Source organism: Taurulus bubalis, assembly GCF_910589615.1.
Source record: "Taurulus bubalis genome assembly, chromosome: 5".
Classification (NCBI taxonomy): domain Eukaryota; kingdom Metazoa; phylum Chordata; class Actinopteri; order Perciformes; family Cottidae; genus Taurulus; species Taurulus bubalis.
The window spans coordinates 16304959-16324917 of NC_136593.1; the positions used below are offsets into that span (position 1 = coordinate 16304959).

General features: G+C 39.4%; 1 protein-coding gene across 4 annotated transcripts in view; it reads left to right on the top strand.

The window, feature by feature from the left end:
- Nucleotides 1–16732, top strand: part of scn8ab (sodium channel, voltage gated, type VIII, alpha subunit b) — a gene marked incomplete at both ends in the record, with an annotated part of 37641 nt that extends 20909 nt beyond the window's left edge. For 3 of the 4 annotated variants that reach the window (XM_079218363.1, XM_079218365.1, XM_079218364.1), the window contains 16 exons: nt 110–242; nt 716–954; nt 2369–2542; nt 2970–3326; nt 3456–3629; nt 3804–4094; nt 5662–5779; nt 5962–6116; nt 6776–6949; nt 11302–11424; nt 13173–13457; nt 13548–13601; nt 13692–13829; nt 14341–14445; nt 14559–14829; nt 15564–16732. In XM_079218363.1, the coding sequence (XP_079074489.1) occupies nt 110–242; nt 716–954; nt 2369–2542; nt 2970–3326; nt 3456–3629; nt 3804–4094; nt 5662–5779; nt 5962–6116; nt 6776–6949; nt 11302–11424; nt 13173–13457; nt 13548–13601; nt 13692–13829; nt 14341–14445; nt 14559–14829; nt 15564–16732 (3960 nt within the window). Of the gene's footprint in view, nt 1–104; nt 243–715; nt 955–2368; nt 2543–2969; nt 3327–3455; nt 3630–3803; nt 4095–5661; nt 5780–5961; nt 6117–6775; nt 6950–11301; nt 11425–13172; nt 13458–13547; nt 13602–13691; nt 13830–14340; nt 14446–14558; nt 14830–15563 lie in introns of all 4 variants that reach the window. The other variant, XM_079218362.1, reaches the window with a different exon arrangement.
- Between the last annotated feature and the right edge of the window lie 3227 nt (nt 16733–19959).

Sequence of the window (19959 nt, forward strand, 5' to 3'; positions counted from 1 at the left end):
CATCATTCATCATTTAGATATCTTATGAGCAGGACCTTTGTGATGTTTGTGGGTATGCATTCATGTGAGTACTATCTCTGACTGACATTGTGTCTTTCTCTGAGTACAGACTACCGACGTGGAGGTGAAGAAGAAGCACTCTGGCTCTCTCATGGTATCTGTGGATCAGCTCAACTCCTCCTTCAAGGGAAAGGACCGAGCCAATAGTCAGATGAGCGTAGTCACCAACACACTCTTAGAGGGTACAGACAGTGCACATGTTTGCTTTTGACTTTTTGAATTTAGACCGTGTACCAAAAAATGATCTGTATGATTTAGATTAATGTATCAAATGAGCCTTGCATTTACACCTGTGGTTAAATATGTGTTCTTGTTATACATATGCATGCCTTCGTCTTAAGATCTGGATATAGAAATTGCAGTCTGATGTTAACAAACTGATGTCAGCTATAGTTTGAAATTTGTGAAAAAAATGTAAGTTATGAGTCTGATTTCATCTTTACCTGTCTGTGATTTGATCGCAATTTAATCCACCTGTAGTCTAGAGGTCTACTGCTTGCAGTCAAACCTCAACATGATATTTTCACGAGGCAGACCTCACCAAAAAGTTTGTGGTAGACAATACAATTGAAAAAAATAAAAATACGTAAGGGACTGACTCCTAACTGGTTTGTTTTTCTTACCAGTTTTGGTTTCTTTGTTCTCCTTCCTGCAGAGTTGGAGGAGTCTCAGAGGAGTTGTCCTCCCTGTTGGTACAAGTTTGCCAACACCTTTCTCATCTGGGAATGTTTTCCCATGTGGCTGAAGATCAAGCACGTAGTCTACTTGATTGTCATGGACCCATTTGTTGACCTGGCCATCACCATCTGTATCGTCCTCAACACCCTCTTCATGGCCATGGAGCATTACCCCATGACTGAAGAGTTTGAGGGGGTTCTGTCTGTTGGCAACCTGGTGAGAAACCGCAGTCCTTCTTATTTCCTTTCTTTATCGCCGGCATTTGCCTTTGTAACTGTTAAGGCCTGCATGCACCTCCTCCCTCTCAGAAGTTACAGAATCATAGCAGGTTGGCCCCACCTACCTGGCCTAACCTCAAACCAATACATCAATGAATCATTTGGTATGTGCACTTAAGAATGCACAAACGCACAGTGTATATTGGATTCTGATGGTGTCTCATTAAAGATTTAGTTCCATTTTACGTAGCCAGCCTGCTCCCCAAACTCTCATCACACACACTCAGGTCACTCTCCTGCTTTCGTTGCATCCTGCTTACATCAACTCTACTGACCTCTGTCTAACTCTCTCTCTCTCTCTCTCTCTCTCTCTCTCTCTCTCTCTCTCTCTCTCTCTCTCTTTCTTACACACACACACGCACACACACATACACACGCACACAAACACACGCACACACTCACACACACACTAACACTCACTTACACACACAATCACACACACTAACACACACACACACACAATAGCAGTCATAGCAATAAGGCTTGCCACTGATCTGTGCCGGACTGGTTTGGCAGTGTACATATTAACCAGATGTACAGCAGTCATTTTGATTTGTCTGTGCCCTGCCTTGCTGTCAGATATCACCGTGGCATAGCTGTCTGAGGGCAACAGAATTGGCACAGTGTCAGTACAGGAAATGAGGTCATAGGGATTGGAATGCTGTCAGGGGTGAAACAGGAACTGAATTCAAAGGAATCCTTGTGATGGATCATGGTGCAGTATGAATCATTTTGGTGTTCTCTGCAGCACTGATTGTGCACATGATTAGCTGTTGGGTGGACGATATGTCTACAGCTCCATACAAGTTATACTGGAACATGGTGCCACTATACCTTGCTCTGTCAGATGAGTCATTAATCTAAGTAAATCCCAATACATTTTTAATCAGCAGTGCATCAAATAAAATCTAATGTAAGAAAGACATTTCTTTCGTTCTGGACTTAATTTTCTTTAAAATTTCTCAGTTTTTTTATGTTTGCAATTAGTGCCATTATGGCATCATTGTTGGGACTTTTTACAGCAATATAAAGGAGTTAAGAATTTATGTTGAATTAAAAATTTCAAATTTACATGAGCGGTGTAAATAAAAGCTCAAACAAATGAAGCACTCATAAATCATACTGAAATTGGAAATTCCAATTAAAACTTAAGATTCATCGCTCACTGTGTACACACCCTCATCAGTCGGTTTCACCATGAAATACATCACACAATTTCATGGAACCAACTTACATTAGATGGTGTGTTAAAATTGTATATTTTATCCCACATTTATAGAGCGGTTGTGATGTGCATCCTATTTCTTTCAAGAAGAAAAAGCATAAACTTGCTATTCTGTGTGTGTCTACAGGTTTTCACAGGCATCTTTGCTGGTGAGATGTTTGCCAAGCTGGTGGCCATGGATCCATATTACTACTTTCAGGAAGGCTGGAACTGCTTTGATGGCTTCATTGTAACTTTGAGTTTAGTTGAGCTGGGTCTGGCTGATGTGGAAGGTCTGTCAGTGCTCAGGTCATTCCGATTGGTGAGTGGAAGAGAGTAGAGACAGAGATTTAAGCATTTATTTACTTCTTATGTACAGTCTAAACAGATTGGTTGTTAAAATATGCATCTTTTAACTGTCACATTTCAACATAATGCAGATTTCTCTTTATTATCATAACATGTCTCTCTTTAATGCTCCAAATCAAGGCTGAGTTTAAGCTTTGAAAGAACTTCTAAAACTAATAAACCATCATTGCGTTGTGTAAAACTGTAAACCCTCTTAATGTCTATATCTTGCGCTTGTGCCAGACCACCTGGCATACATGTGTTGTCAGTCCGTAAATTTGCTTCACATGATCTTTTTAAATTAAATTAATAACACAAGTTTGTTTAAATCCAACCATTTTTCGATCATTGTCCGAATGTGAATAACTGTGGAATAATCTTGTGTCCTCTTCCTCTTATAGTTGAGAGTTTTCAAACTCGCCAAATCTTGGCCCACCCTCAACATGCTGATCAAGATCATTGGTAACTCAGTGGGCGCTCTGGGTAATCTGACCCTGGTGCTGGCCATCATCGTCTTCATCTTTGCCGTGGTGGGCATGCAGCTGTTTGGCAAAAGCTACAAGGACTGTGTCTGTAAGATCGCCATGACCTGTGAACTGCCTCGCTGGCACATGCACGACTTCTTCCACTCCTTCCTGATTGTCTTCCGAGTGTTGTGTGGGGAATGGATTGAGACCATGTGGGACTGTATGGAGGTGGCTGGACAAACCATGTGCCTCACCGTCTTCATGATGGTCATGGTCATTGGAAACCTGGTGGTAAGCAAAGACAAAGACAACTTAGTGTAGATGCTATTGGATGATAGTAGCCCGCTCTAGTTTCCCAGTTGTTAACCATCATTTACTGTGAGTGCCTGGGTTCCATCTTTTGTGGTGTTTGTTTCTGAGGTGCTGAACCTGTTCCTGGCCTTGCTGCTGAGCTCGTTCAGTGCAGACAACCTCGCTGCCACAGATGATGATGGTGAGCCCAACAACCTCCAGCTTGCGATGGCCCGCATTAAGACAGGAATTGCCTGGTTCAAGGTTAACAGCCGGATCTTCTGGGCAACAGTGATCAAGAAGGTACCACTTAACTAAACATCTAAATTCATATGCATTACCCATTTTGGGTTGTTTTATAACTTTAACTATATCTGAAGTTTCATGAATGTTTGTTTTATTCAGAGTTCTATGATATTATTCTTATTTTCTAGTAACCTTTTGTTGTTTGTTCTATTTTCTTGCTCTGGCAAACAGCCTGAAGAGGATGAACAGAAGCCTCTGGATGACATGTACGAGAAGAAGCTTAACTGCATCGCAAACCACACAGACATCAACCGTGAGCTGGACTATGCTAAAAATGGCAATGGCACAACCAGCGGCATTGGGAGCAGTGTGGGAAAGTATATGATTGATGAGGACTACATGTCCTTCATTCATAACCCCAACCTGACTGTCTGTGTTCCTATCGCTGTTGGCGAGTCAGACTTTGAAAACCTTAACACGGAAGACTTCAGCAGTGAATCGGATGTGGAGAACAGTAAAGATGTAAGTAAGAAGGACTGGTAAGAGCATGAGAACGGACATTGCATGGTCATTGCTTAAAAGTTTGATGATTGTTTGAGCAAATTATGACTTGAAGGAGGGAGAGAGATATTATGTGTATTTAATACATTATTTACAAGTTTAGAAATGTAGTTACTAAATTTGAATCTTAACATTGTCTAAACAAATACCACAATATAGTATTATAAAAAAGGTGACTTAATCATGTAATATACAGTGATGTAATAAGTCAGAGGATAAATGTCTGTGTTTGTTGAGGTTTATGCCCATGTGGCATCTTTTGATCCATTAAGCAGAACTGGTCTGAGCTGCCACACTGAAGTCATTTAGTTTACTTGACATTTCAGAACATCCATTTAGACATAAGAGCTGTAACACTGAGCCTGAGTGCTGACACTACAGACAGACGGAGACAAAGTCCTGACGAGACAGCAGACAGTGAAACATACTGTCTACTGTATAATAAGAAGGGTTAGCCAGACCCAAAGCGTGTACAGAAGTCTGCTGCGTGGGTCACCTTGACCTGGTTTGTAGTAGGAGGAAAATAGATAATGTAGCAGCATCACTACTGTACCTGCACCAGGTCCATATTCCACAGGGCTCACCTCAACCAACCACACAACAATCTTCCCTGCACTACAGCCAGCCACGGGGTACACTGCAGGGAGTAGACACAGGCAGCGCTGCTAACAGCCAATCAGAAAAGCAGGGATCCATCCGGCTGTTTGGTAGAGAGCATTAGAAGAGAGAAGGAGCAGTGTGAATGTAGTCCTTTGCTGATTTAAGATTATAAAGTGCAGTATCATTCTCGAGGAAATTTAATTGGCTGCATGTGTTTGTGTTTACTGTATTGCAATAAGGCTGCTGTTATGATGGTGTTTCAGTAGTTTGCCCTGCCTCACCTTGACCTGTCATCAATATACAGTATGACATGATTTATTGGTACAGGGGAATTTCATCCAGCCATTGTTTTATTGTCTAAAAATGAGAATTTCACATTCCTTTTTAATATACCTTACAACTCTGTAATTCATATTCAGAGCAATCCTTATTTGAACACATTAAGAAAGCACTAATATGCAATCCAAAGATCTACTTGTATTTTTCATCACAACAGGGAAACAAAATTGTGTACTGAACTGACTCTTTTGTTTGACTCATACAAACATTTAACAACGTTTGATTCTTTCATCATAAATAAATTAATCCTTCATCACCGAAGGATATATATTCATGCATGTATAACTATGACCATCATTACCAGCGCAATCAATCACTGGTCAAGTTTAATTACTTCCTTCTGAATTTGTTAATAACTCTGCAGAATAGGCAGTGGCAGAGGCAGACAGGGCTACACTACATGGCGACAACATGTATACCTCCAGCAATAAATCATGACATGCATATAAACCCAAAGGGGCATTAATGTAATGGCTATACTGGCACTGGGCCGTGTCCATATGCTTTCAGCAACTCACTGCTGAGCCTGTAATGTTCAGAGAGAAAATCAGAGGTTGAACTGGTCTCTTTGATCCTCTGTTTGTCGTAGCTTGATGACACCAGTTCGTCTGAGGGCAGTACGATAGACATCAAGCCTGATGTGGAGGAGGTTGCAGTGGTGGATGTAGTGGAGGAGTATGTTGACCCAGCAGCCTGCTGGACAGATGGTAGGTGGTGTTTATTATCTGAGTTTGTGCTAAATAATAACAATGAACAGACAACAATAATTATTAAGATTGTACATACTATATTAATGCCATTGTGACACATTTTGCATTGTGTCCTTGGTAGTATAATGCGTCCGTCTTTTCTGTTTATATCAGCTGTTATGTTTTTATCTGTCAAACAGAGTGTGTGGCCAAATACCAGTGCTGTGATGTTCCCATCACTCACGGCTGGGGGAAACACTGGTGGTTCTTGAGGAAGACCTGCTACCTGATTGTAGAACACAACTGGTTTGAAACCCTCATCATCTTCATGATCCTGCTCAGCAGTGGAGCCCTGGTAGGAGCACAAATGCACACGTGTGTTTCTATTTTTGTATCCACTCATAAACATCATACTAATTCCACTACTAGTGCTTCTAATTATTACTATTATGAAGCGCATATAAAAGTAAAGTTACTCAGTACAAAAGTATGATACATTTAGGAGATAACAAAATCCACAGAATGAATAAAACAAGATTGTGGCATTCATTTGTAGAAAGAGAACCTCATATGGATGTGCAGGAGAAAGATTATCTCTGCTTTTCTTCTGCAATTGCTCTTGATATGATTGTTGCTAATGGACAGCAAAGTGCTGTAATGCACCAACCTTTCAACCAGCAGAATCTAGCTTAGGTTCGCAGCTTTCTGTAGGAGGAAGGCCTGTGGCCAAATCAAAACACTTATGTGGGGAAGTATGGGTACAGGCAATGAAGAATGGAAGAGCTGTGGGAATGATCAGTCTAGTTTGACTTGATGAACATTTATTTCAACAAGTTTTCTTTGACTATGTAATCAACTATTTATATGAAAAGGTAAACAACGTTTATCAGCTGCTTTTGATCATCAGTTTAGTACAAATCAAACATCAAGGTGTGACTTACCACAGTTTACTCATTCGCAAACATCAACTTGTGTAATGTATCAATGCTGAAAAGACTCTGTGCTGCTCTTTAGGCTTTTGAAGACGTTTACATTGAACAGAGGAAAACAGTGAAGATCATTCTGGAGTATGCTGATCGGGTTTTCACCTATATCTTCATCCTGGAGATGTTGCTGAAATGGGTGGCCTACGGCTTCGTCAAGTACTTCACTAACGCCTGGTGTTGGCTAGACTTCTTCATTGTGGATGTAAGTACACTTGCAAACCATTTTATTGTATCCTAAACTAGTAGTGCAACAAAACAATTTAGATATTGATTCAACTTGAAATGTTACAGTTGAAAATGGGGGGCATTGGTATTGAGTCAGTATAGTGTACATTAGTGCCCACAGAAAAAGGGGAAATATAATGTGATATTACTGGTAAATTGATAAGAGGGCTATGTTTTCCTCATAGCGTTCCATGTCAGTTTTATAGTCTTCCATTTCCAGGGTGCCGCTTTAAATTTTGGAACCCATAACATGAACACAGCAGCCATGACAGTAATATCTAAAGACCCTGGTGGATTTCAGAGCTCCTGTCTAGTGCTGGACTGCTGAGTCATTCATTGTTTTCCCAACTGACAGCCACTATTGAGCACATAGGGTTTGTCCTTTACTGTCATTTGTGTGTGAAGAGTCTCTCCCTTGAATTGCTTTCTTTGTCTATATTTGTAAAAGGAAAATGCACATTACTTGGTATGCTTTAAGGCCACATGAAATGGGGTCCTTGATTCCTTAAATTACAGCCAGATCGACCTTGGCAAGCTAAGCAAATTGTAGAAAATCATGGTACGGTAACCAATCAAGTGTGATGCTCATTAAATACAGCTGCTGACGTAAAGCTCACTTTAGACGTAGCTTTTGTAATGATTTGTGTAATTTGTAAAACTAACTACAGTAGCAGGCATTGACCTGCATTTGGATTGACAGCATGATTGATCTTTCCACAATCAGCTGATTGTGGGAGGTGTTACTGGTGCCTGTCAGCTTTGCCATGTTCTGTCTGACTGTGCCTTTAATGTGACGCATTTTCCGTTGAAACAGGAAGTTAAGGTGGGACATAAAACAGCACAAGTTAAATGTAAAAGTAAGCCAAATATAGAGAGGCAGTTGTTGCGCACCAGGGCGGGATTGTATGTTCACACGTACCAGTGCACAATTCCATTTTCTTGAAAGTCACACTTTCCCAGAAACTTAAAGGCGTAATTTTATGGTGTCTTTAAATGTTTTGGTATCGCCATAGACTGAAGAAGACTAGGCACATGGGAAAATGATTTAAATCCAGATCCTTTTGAGTATACAGCATAGCCCACTATTTTGTATGCAATTTTGTAGTATAGTCTGAATTCCCAAGTGAAAATAAGTGTGCCATACTATATAGTGTACTCAAATTATGCCACCATGCAAAAATTAAAGAGCAGTGAATAAGTGATGGTTGCTACCATGTATCATGCAAGACCTAACAATGTGTAAATCGTTTTTTTTAATATACAGTTTCCCTAGAAAACTAGTGAACAATTTCAAAAACAACCTCTAGCTTTTTTTCTTATAATTCATATTCTTTCCTCATAATATTTAATTTAATCTGAGAATTTTTGTATTGTTGTACTAACCCTTTTACATGTATTTGATGATATGATTTATGTTGTGCCAAGTCATGTATCTGTTGGTAAGTCGTCCATTATCCCTGGACTACCAATTTTCCATTTTTCCTTGACTGTGAGGCGCCAGTCTGTCCGGGATTCAATATTAACATTCTTTGTCACATGATAAGGATGCACTAATGTATGTTATGCTTCCTGATGGTTTCCTGAACTTGTCTTTTGGTCTGTACCAATACCCACACTTGCGGTATTTCGGAGTTGCCAAGTGCCTACTTGTGTGATGTGTTTCCTGTGACTCCCACAGTTCCACAGTGCCGGTTAAGACCACAAGCGAGGGAGTTTATCAGAGCTCACGCTTGATGAAAGAAGACATCCTGTGGCTTTCACTAATACATAGCTCAATTAAGCTCAGATGCGTTTGTGTTTTTATGTCCACAAGGTGAACCAATAAGTAGGATATACCATACAGTATTATGGTTACATTTAGATGACAGTAAAACAACTCACAGGAGCTGAGAGGAGTAATGCAATTAATAAAAATAAAAAACAAGTGATCTCTTAAAGCAAGTAGGTTGCTATTCATAAAAGAGACATTTTATTGTGAATGGTTTATGTCCAATAACATTTTTACATTCCTCCCAAAAAAATATTGACAAAAGGATAGTAGTCTATTTAATATTTATTCTTGCAATGTAAATTATTCAACATTAGTCTCAATATGAAGAATATATTGGCCGTTCTAAGTGATGAGCAGTGATGAACCCTGGAGTTTCTACCATAATTGTGCAGTATTTGGACATGAAAAATGTCCAGCATGTTGCAAACTTCTACTTCTTCGTTTCTGCTGATTGTTGCCTGTCCTAAAACAATCTTAAAGGCACATTACCAGTAAAAACTGGACTGGTATTGTGCAGTAAACCATGATGAATTGTGGGGTGAACTGGCCCTAAGTGGACTAACTAGGAAAAAAGTGCATCAAGTGTGTGTTTTCACACATAGGACATACTTGCCCACAACCACTGAAGAAATGACTTTGGGTCATTACATTTAAAAGTGGTTTATCCCAACCGAGCGTGTGTTCAGAAAATAGAATGAAAATCCAGCAGTTAGTATGAGATTGTGTGGTTGACCGGATGGTGGCAGCACAACAGGAACGCTCATGATACATCCAAAATGGAGAATGTGTATCCTTTCGGGAGTGTGAATGTGCTCAGTAAATTGTATCACAACTCTCCGGTAGAGTTTGTATTTGTTGAGAGCAAGTGACAATTTTGGGTTCCTAGAAGCAATAAAGCAGGGGTTCATGACCCCCTTCACAAATATACAAGAAAAAACACATAACATTAGAAAATAAATAGGAGAAAAAGTAAACTGGGCTTTAAATAGGCCACTGTCAGCTGTCATGACCAAAATAAATTATGAATCCAAATTTCATGTATTCAATGTCAGATTTTCTAATGAAACACATTGGAGCTTCTAATGATGCAGGGTTATTTCCTACATCACTTTTGCAAAAAACGATCCCTTCTGTGCATCCGAGAGAACGTTAGCTAGCTAACAGTTTCAAAACATGTTTGTCTCTCCCTGAGGATGTGATATCTAAACGTAACTGATCATTTAAATTAATTTGACTTTATTATTCATGTGACTTCATGCGAACATTTAGACATAAAAATAACTATCTTTGTAAATGACCAAAAAGTTATATTTCTCAAAAACGTCTGGATTCATCCTCAGGAGACCATTAATGTGATGAATGAATATAAACCTTCACAGAAATCTGTGATACTAGGGATCTGACTTCTTCAGTCCCAAGTAAGCTGTACAAATGTACTGAATTGTTATTTATTATTTAAAAATTACATCGCGCACCAGCAGCTTGATAAAAAAATCAAGCTTGGTTTAAAAAAAGTGAGAAATAATAGGACATAAAGTAACCTTCAACCTGTGTGAGATGGCTTCTGTCTTCTGAAATAGAAATACAGACAGCATCTTATTTCTCCCGTTTATTGTAAAAAGCCTAATTTGTAGATATGGCTTGTGATTGAGGAGAGATGAGTCAGGTTCTCCAGGTTATGCCTTTGTATCCAGTTCTTGTCAAACCCCTTCTTCATTCTCCAATAGAAAACCTCAAATGTGCAGAAAACTCAATGTATTCTACAGTTAATTGGCCCTTGTGTTGTGCAGATATCTGATCCTGACTTTCCATCTCTACCCTAATATTGACCTGTCCTCTCTGTCACAGCAGGTGCCTATAACTGTGTCTCTCTTTAAGTTAAGAGAGACATTGTGCAGCTGTCGAGAGGGCCTGAGGGGTCGGTGTTTGAGGGTCTAGGGTAAGGTTTGTGTGCTGTGTTGGGACTTGTACTTTCACAGGTTATCCTCTCTCTTCTAACCCTGAAAGTTGTCCTCAACCTTCTGCGTTTTCTCTCCCCCTCTCTCAGTAAGATGCTCTCTGGTGTGGAAACTGTACTGTTTTGTACTGTGTACTGTGTCTATCTTATTGTGTCACATTGATTTAGTGTTTGTGAATACATCTCTCCTCTAATTTTTCCCTTTGTTTGACTCTTTATCTTCTCTCCCTCTCACTGTGTCAACCACAAGTTTCTTTCCAGGTGTGCTTACTGTGCTGTTAAGCTGGCTATCAAGCTAGACTGGCTTGCCAATCTAAACCAAACACAAACATAAGCAAACAAACACATAAAAAAGAAAACTTGGGTCATGTACACTTTCTTGACCTTTGTCTATTGTAGTAACCCCTGTTTAACAATATGTAGATACATATACTTACACATATAACAATTATATATGTACTTATATATATCTGTATATAACCATTCAGCCATCTTTACAGTATATATAGGGCCCACCTTTCTCTCTTTATCCCTCTAACTATGTGGGTCCTCTCTTCCTTTCCCCTTGTCTCCTCCTCTCCTTCTGTCCCTATCTGTGTAGGTGTCTATAGTCAGCCTTATAGCTAATGCGTTGGGCTACTCCGATCTAGGCCCGATTAAATCACTCAGGACACTGAGGGCCTTGAGACCCCTCAGGGCCCTGTCACGTTTTGAAGGGATGAGGGTAAGACTTAAGATACCAGACAGCTGGTCCTTCTGCATGCCGATTTAAATAAAAGCATCAACGCATGCTTGAGATGGCAAAACAGAATTAAAAAAAAATGTCACTAAAGGGAAATTTTTTTAGGTAAAAGCTTTTATTAATTAGAAGCTTTTTGCATGGATGCAGATCATCTCAGATGACCACAATACATCTGATTTGATTTATCATATTTCATTTCATATTTTATGAATTTAGTACTATGTTCTGGCAATTTGCAGTAATTTATCCATTGGAAATATTAATAAAACACCTTAAAATCTGTCCCATGTCTTATGAAACACTCCACCATAACAGGGATTATGACCTGAATGATGCATCACTTTATGCTAATTATCTCAGCTCTGACGTGTTCAGTACTAGGTGAGAGAACAACCAGAGGTTGGTATGAACCATCACATGAAACCGAATCGCCAAACACGGTACGGTAAATGAAGACTGATGTTATCTAATCTGAGCCTGTCAAAGTGTTTCTATGCCACAGAGCTCAGTTGTCATGTGATAGACAACAAATTGATGTATACATCTGTTCATATGGTCGATTAAACAGTGTGTGCTTGTTTATTTGATAGTTTTATAGTATGCACACATTTGATTAATCCTTGATTACTTGTAAAGTTTCTACGTCAACTATGTTGATACCATGCAACCCCTAGAGGATTTCTGTATTGGGTTTTCCCTGAGAAAGACATACTTTCCTTCTACTATGATCGTTTGATTTTTCTGATCATTATTTTAATGGGTGATTGGTTGGATCAGCCTCTGGTTGTTGCTGGGCAGAAAAAAACAATTGTTTTAGTTCCCAAGCTCACATCCTTTTGACTGTTGCTCTGCCTCAAGTTTCCTGTTATCTGATCTTATCACAGTTTGGCTTTGGCGTCACACTGGAAGATCAACAAACTTCTGGTTGCATACCCCTCCCCCTACCCCTCCCTCGCCATCCTTGCTCACCACTCCTCAGTGAATGTCATTACCATGATTTTCATTACATCATTTTGCAGTAGCTATATTGACTGATCATATTAATGCTGTGTCCTTATTATTAGGCAGAAAACATAGACAGTTTTGAAATGTGATGTTTGCTTGCACATATTAAGGTTTATTTTGCTTTTTATTACCATGGCACCATCCGTGTTTGGAAATGCACATTCATATGGTGTCCTCCTTAAGCTTATAGCTTTATATCCTCATCATACACACACTGCTTCAGTGCAGAATAGTTTATAAAACTCACAATCATATGCTCAACTTTGTAACCCTATAGCAGTTGCACAAAGTCATGGTTTGGGGTTACTCAGCAATATCTTCTTTTTTTTGTTGAATAAAAAATGTACTTATCAGCAAGTGTATTATTAGTCATGTTGCACAACACATTGTGATGGATATATAATAGGGATAAAAAAAACTATATAAGTAAACTATATAACTAAATGCGCACTTAAGTGTCACACATGCATTCTTTATCTGCATGAGTACACTGGTAACTAACTTACTCCGGCTTGTTAAAAATATCACAAGTGCATCAAACCATGACTATTTTATTGTGATGGGCTTCATCTTGTGCCAATAAACCAAATAACACACCTACAGCCTCTAGTGGAGGGAAATAATGTGCATTTCTATTATGTCTGTTGATATTATTATGTGTGAGCATCTCCTTGCAGTGCGATTGCCAAGTTAGAGCGGCTCTGTTTTCTTGCTGTTCTCTTCAGGTTGTGGTGAACGCCTTGGTGGGTGCAATTCCCTCCATCATGAATGTGCTGCTAGTGTGTCTCATCTTCTGGCTCATCTTCAGCATCATGGGCGTCAATCTGTTTGCTGGAAAGTATTACTACTGTTACAATGAGACAGCTGAAGAGAACTTCTTGCCTGATGTCGTCAACAACAAAACAGAGTGTTTTGCACTCATTAATTCAAACGTTTCTGGAGTCAGGTGGAAAAACGTCAAAATCAATTTTGATAATGTGGGAGCAGGATACCTGGCACTCCTGCAAGTGGTGAGAACGTTTTCACTTGTCACTTCACATTTGTTTCTCTCTGCTGAAGGTTTGACTTGTTTTCTCACGCAATGTCTACCCACTTAACAGGCGACGTTTAAAGGTTGGATGGACATTATGTATGCAGCAATAGATTCTAGAAGGGTAATCTTTTTGCAATTTTTTAAGTCAGACTTTCACATCAACATGTAGTAGTGCAGTTTTGTACACATTTTCTCTTTTGCCACTTTAAAGGTGGAGGACCAGCCTATCTACGAGGACAACTTGTACATGTACATCTACTTTGTCATCTTCATCATCTTTGGCTCGTTCTTCACCTTAAACCTCTTCATTGGTGTCATCATTGACAACTTCAACCAACAAAAGAAAAAGATAAGATTTATTTTCCTCACTTGCACTTACTGACAACAAGCTACTTTGTAACTTATTTAGAAGGAATAGTTTAGGAAAATATGCTTATTCACTTTTTAGATGTCAGATGAGAAGATCAACACCACTTTCATTTCTTTCAATTAAATAGGAAGCTCTGCTAGGTAGCTTAGCATAAAGACTGCAAACAAGGGAACGACAGAGTCTGGCTCACTATTTCACTGCTTCCAGTCTTTGTGCTAAGCAACCTGTTCCCTGGTGGTAGCTTCACGTTTACTGTTCGGAGAATAACATTTATTTTTACAATCAACACTTAATGATGAATGGTCTACGAACAATTAGTAAGCATATTGAATTATTACTTTGGGCTTAGAATCATAACATTGTAAACACATACAATTAGCATTTTTTGCTCTTCTCAAAATACAGTCACATGGAACTTTTAACTGTATCTGGATAAGTAGTAGAATGAAAGTCCTTTCAAATTGTAACCAAATTGTTTTTGTCCCTTCACTTTGGAGGTCAGGACATCTTCATGACGGAAGAGCAGAAGAAATATTACAATGCCATGAAGAAGCTGGGGTCAAAAAAGCCACAAAAACCAATACCCAGGCCTCAGGTAAATATTGTTTTGCATTCTTCTTCACCTTTACTTTTAAACAGGTTTGTATTTGTACATTTCTAAAAGATTAAGAAAATAACTCCACTTCTGTTCCCTTTCTCTCTCCTCAGAACATGTTCCAGGGCTTTATATTTGACTTTGTGACGCAGCAGGTGTTTGACATCTCCATCATGATCCTCATCTGCCTCAACATGGTCACCATGATGGTGGAGACAGACGATCAGACAGATGACACAGAGGTTGTGCTCTACTGGGTCAACTTCATCTTCATTGTGGTCTTCACTTGCGAGTTTGTATTGAAGCTCTTTGCACTGCGTCACTACTACTTCACGAACGGCTGGAACATCTTCGATGTGGTTGTGGTCATCCTTTCCATTGTGGGCAAGTATTTAAAAAGGGTTATTTATGAACGGCAAAAGAAGTGTGAGGCTGCTTGATTAGAATTAGCTCACATCATGCCCATAATGATGGGCTTTAAGAGTAAAGCACACACAGATGGCTTCAAGGGTCACTTCCCCAAAAATGAGAAAGATCTTTAGCCACTTTCCCTGAGTGGCATGCAGTTCATTTTAGTTCTGAAATATCTATCTCTCACTTTCTGCTGATCCCCCTTTACAATATAAACTACATATACGTAACTCCAAAACAGAAAAAACTAAAAAGTAAACAGATAAGTAAAAATGTCTTAACAATAAATAAAGTTAGTTTTTTACCAAAGGAATGGCGTCTAAGGGACATGTTTCAAGTTGTATATAAATGTTACACCTAATTATACTTATTAAACAGACAATATTGCTTGTGGATGTATTACATGTATTTACAGTTTTTGGGCTCTATGAACAGCAATTTGTTTATCCAGAAACAATGTTCTCCATTACTCTGGATTATCTACAGACTTCACTGAACAGTTTTGATTGAAACATTTAAACAGAATAACTATCGCCTATATTAACAGTTCATAGTTTGTTCTTTGGTTCTCCTGTTTCACACAAAACTATGAATGTGCTGTTCTTGCTTGTAGGCATGGTAGTGTGTATTAAGTGATTCAGTTATACAACCCCGGATATTTTAACCAAATGTATGCTGTGTCTCTTTTTGCTCCCTTTCAACTTCAGGAATGTTTCTGGCTGACATCATTGAGAAGTACTTTGTGTCACCAACACTCTTCAGGGTGATTCGTCTGGCTCGTATCGGCAGAATCTTGCGTCTCATCAAGGGAGCCAAAGGAATAAGAACTCTACTGTTTGCCCTGATGATGTCACTTCCTGCCTTGTTCAACATTGGCCTACTACTTTTCCTTGTTATGTTCATTTTCTCCATCTTTGGCATGTCCAACTTTGGCTATGTGAAACACGGGGCTGGAATTGATGACATGTACAACTTTGAGACCTTCGGCAACAGTATGATCATCCTGTTTATGATCACGACGTCAGCTGGCTGGGATGGCCTGCTACTGCCCATTCTCAACTACGATCCAGACTGCGACCCCTTACTGGAGAATTCTGGCACACCCGCCACAGGAAACTGTGGAAACCCTTCTGTGGGAATCTTCTTCTTTGTTATGTACATCATCATTTCATTTCTTATTGTGGTCAACATGTACATCGCCATCATCCTGGAGAACTTCAGTGTGGCCACAGAGGAGAGTGCCGACCCGCTCAGTGAGGACGACTTTGAGACCTTTTATGAGATTTGGGAGAAGTTCGACCCTGATGCGTCCCAGTTCATCACCTATTCCAAGCTTTCTGACTTTGCTGATGCACTTGAACACCCACTCCGAATCCCCAAGCCTAACACCGTTGAACTGATCGCCATGGACATGCCTATGGTGAGTGGCGACCGCATCCACTGCCTGGACATCCTGTTTGCCTTTACAAAGCGTGTACTGGGTGACAGTGGCGAGTTGGACATGTTGAGGCAACAAATGGAGGAGCGTTTTGTGGCCGCCAATCCCTCCAAGGTCTCTTATGAGCCAATCACCACCACTCTGCGGCGCAAGCAGGAGGATGTGTCATCCAGAATCATTCAAAGGGCCTACCGTTCTTACCTGGCTAGGCGGGGTTTCCGCTGTAAGCGCAAACCAGTCAATAACAAAGTGGAGAATGGAGGGAACAATCAGGAACCAGAAAAGAAGGAGGGCACTCCCTCAACTGCCTCCCTGCCCTCTTATGACAGTGTCACCAAGCCTGACAAGGAGAAACAGGATGACAACGACAATGAGGGCAAGGGAGGGAGGAAAGAGAAAGGAAGAAACCAAAAAGACATCAAGGAATCTAAATGTTAAAGAGTTGGATAATAATCCCAGTAATAACAACACAATTATAATAATGTAACTTCAAGCAAAGCGAGAGGAAACTCACCCACACAGATGTACAGATTATTTCATTTGCAAGTCAGAAAAAAATAATACTCAATACTTTTGTTTACAGACTTCATTCTTATATTGATGCAGAGGGAAGCAGCTTGGTATGTTACAGCTTGAAGACTCTTGAACTTCAATCAAACCAAACATAATCAGCATACTGTGTGACACTGTTGTATCTAGACTACTGATCTTAACAAAAGGGAATGAAAAACAGACAAGGAAATGTCTTCTTCTGCTGAAAGGCAGATTGCTCACTTTACCACTGGTCTACAGATAAGACAAGTGACTCTACATCAAGAGGTACAGTGAAAAAACACTAAAGGAATTCAGCGCCTGGACGCGAGTAACGGATTCCTATGGAAGACAGTGTTGTGAAGGAAAAACAAGGATGCTGCTTGATGCTGAAGAATTGTCCGCTTAAAGCAGCCAATGAGTGCTTCTGTGTCATTTGGTACTGAAATGTATAGAGGAGAAAAATGACACACTCACTCTATAAGAGCAAACCGAAGGATGACTGGAGAGTGAAAGACACAATTGACAGAGCGTTGGAAGTACTTTTCCGTTTTATTAAAGCTAGAAAGTGTTCATTTGAGCAGCAAAAATGCAAACAGACAAAAAAGAACAATATTCAACATTTTGCCCATGTCACTTAACTCTTCTACTCATTTTATCTTTGTTATACCCACATCAAAACGCTTTTTTTACATGGGCTTTCACACCAATTGGTTAAGGGTCTGTTTATTATGGGGTCAACTCGGGCCAAGGGCTTACATTTACTCAGAAAGATTTCCAAACAAATACATAAATAATTGTGCTTGTTCAATGCATAGAAATGACTTGCATGATGGCATGTTTTGATCAGAAATCTTGCATGAATTATCATAGTCCACAAGACACTAATACTCAGACCACAACAGTGGCTCGACTGTAAGATTGAGACATTGTCAAAATTTGAAAGATCAGAGTTCAGAGTAATTTGTTTAACAAAGATAAGTGATATTGGGGTTGATAATCTAAAATGGATCAGAATTTTTGTCTCATTACTCAACACATTTCAAATGTTTAAATTGTAGCCTCTATAGACAGAAGAATGGAATATGCTGATGAATAATGCCACCATAGTGGATCAGTAGGGGAAATCCAAACAATTTGTTTGCTGCTCTGGAGATTTTGAGTGTGTAAGATGTGGAAACGGATGTCTGTGTGTTTCATGGCACTGAAATGTTTGTTAATTTGGACTGAAATGTTTTCAAGGGCACAACACTTCGAAACTAAAATGCTTATATTTATAATTTGTATGCACCTATGTAATGTTTCATACCATCTGCCTTTAGTTTTGTGTGAGCGGGCATTTTGGAAGTTCAACTGTTGGTTATAAAGTGGTTTTGTGGGGATTTCACAGGTATGGCAAACTCCTTTCTATTTCTGATGTTTCTCTATCGGTGGTTAGACCTTTCTGGAAGGGCTGGGAAGAGTTTTGATTATTATATCATTTGATGTCACGAAGCTTATTTACATGTATGTGTTTTTTTTCCATTCATTCTCTGATGGAATTTACATCTTTTTTGGGTAATTAGTCTTACTTACACACTTTTACAAGCCACATCCAAGATGATGTCGAGGGAAACGGTCTTGTGCTGGAACGTATTTGTCGGGCGTTGGTAGTATCCTATTTTAATGAGAAACAGAAAATGATAGATGAGTGATGAGAACATTGTGTGTGGAGAAGCCAAAGAGATCTGCCTTGTTATCCCTTGTTGCCCTTTGTCCATGGAGTGGGATTGAGTGAAGTATGCCCTGCCCATTCAGTTTTTTCACTGTCATTATTAGACAGAGAGACCCTAGAAATGTATGCAATGCTTGAAAAATTCATCCCTTTTTCTCAGGAGATATTATAGATGTACTATTATGAGCTCTGCAACAAAATGCAAGTGAATGTGATGGGAGTATTTATGAAATCACGTTTTACTCTTTTGTGTTTTATGCCATGTTGGTGGACAATGATCTCGGCTGGCTGCCTCAACTCGGCAGCCGCCCGATCAGGGGCAAGTTTGGCGCTTCCTGCTTATGACGCTTAGATTTATAGGGCTAGAAGCATCTCAGTGAAAAAGCAACATTTCGATCGCTTGTAAGGGCAGCGTTTATATTGATAGCAGATTACATTCGTGGATAAGTCGTTATGGACTGTAGTCTGGTCTCAATTAATTTCGATAAACAAAATTATAATGTACACCCCCGATAGCAATCACAGATATAGGAAACACTGTGAGGAGATGTCATGAGAGTGAATTGGGATATGTTGGTTTGAGCAGCACACTTTATTCTTTCCAAAGCAGAAGTGGCGTGCTCAGAGGGTCGGCCCTAGATTTCAGTATTGGACAACAACGAGTGCTCTGAGCCTCTCATTTGCCATTTTTTCATCATATTGCTCTAATGCATAACAAATACCAAATAACCAACAGAGCACTGGATGCATTCTAATGGTACTGTGAGCCTAAGCACCACACCACAGTTTTTGCACTTCCTTTTGTGCAGTGATGTCACGTCCTGTTTATGAATAACTCCCTCATCCATTCTCAAGTTCTATGGTCCAGTTGCTGCATGAGATCTCCAAAATCAGTGTGGGTGTTACCTTGAACCAAATAAAACTCTGAATGATAAGCATAAAAGCAACTGCCGTCCATTTTCTCCTGGATCACCATGAATATACAGATGCGTATTACAGAAAGAAACCTACAAAATAGTCACACATACATACATTCGGGGGAAAAAATAAAATGACAGTTCTATACGGCACAAACTGCAAAAGCGAAGAATGGACTTTCTAAGAAACTATAAATAATGTAATATATTATTTTATTTTAACGGCATGTGTAGTTTTTTGTAAATACAGGATTACTTAAAAAACTACAGCTATTAATCTAACACTAAATATTAATAACCGTGAATAGAATGGCTTCCAGCTGACACCCCTTGTCACACTTGTTAGGCTGTGACACATTTGTTAGATGGAGTAGATTTTTTTTATTCACTTTTCACAAAAAAGAGGGGAGTAAGCTAAAAGAATCTATATAAAAAAGCAGAATTGTATTTAAAACTGTATAAATCAATACATACAGAGCTATATTACATATTATATACATATG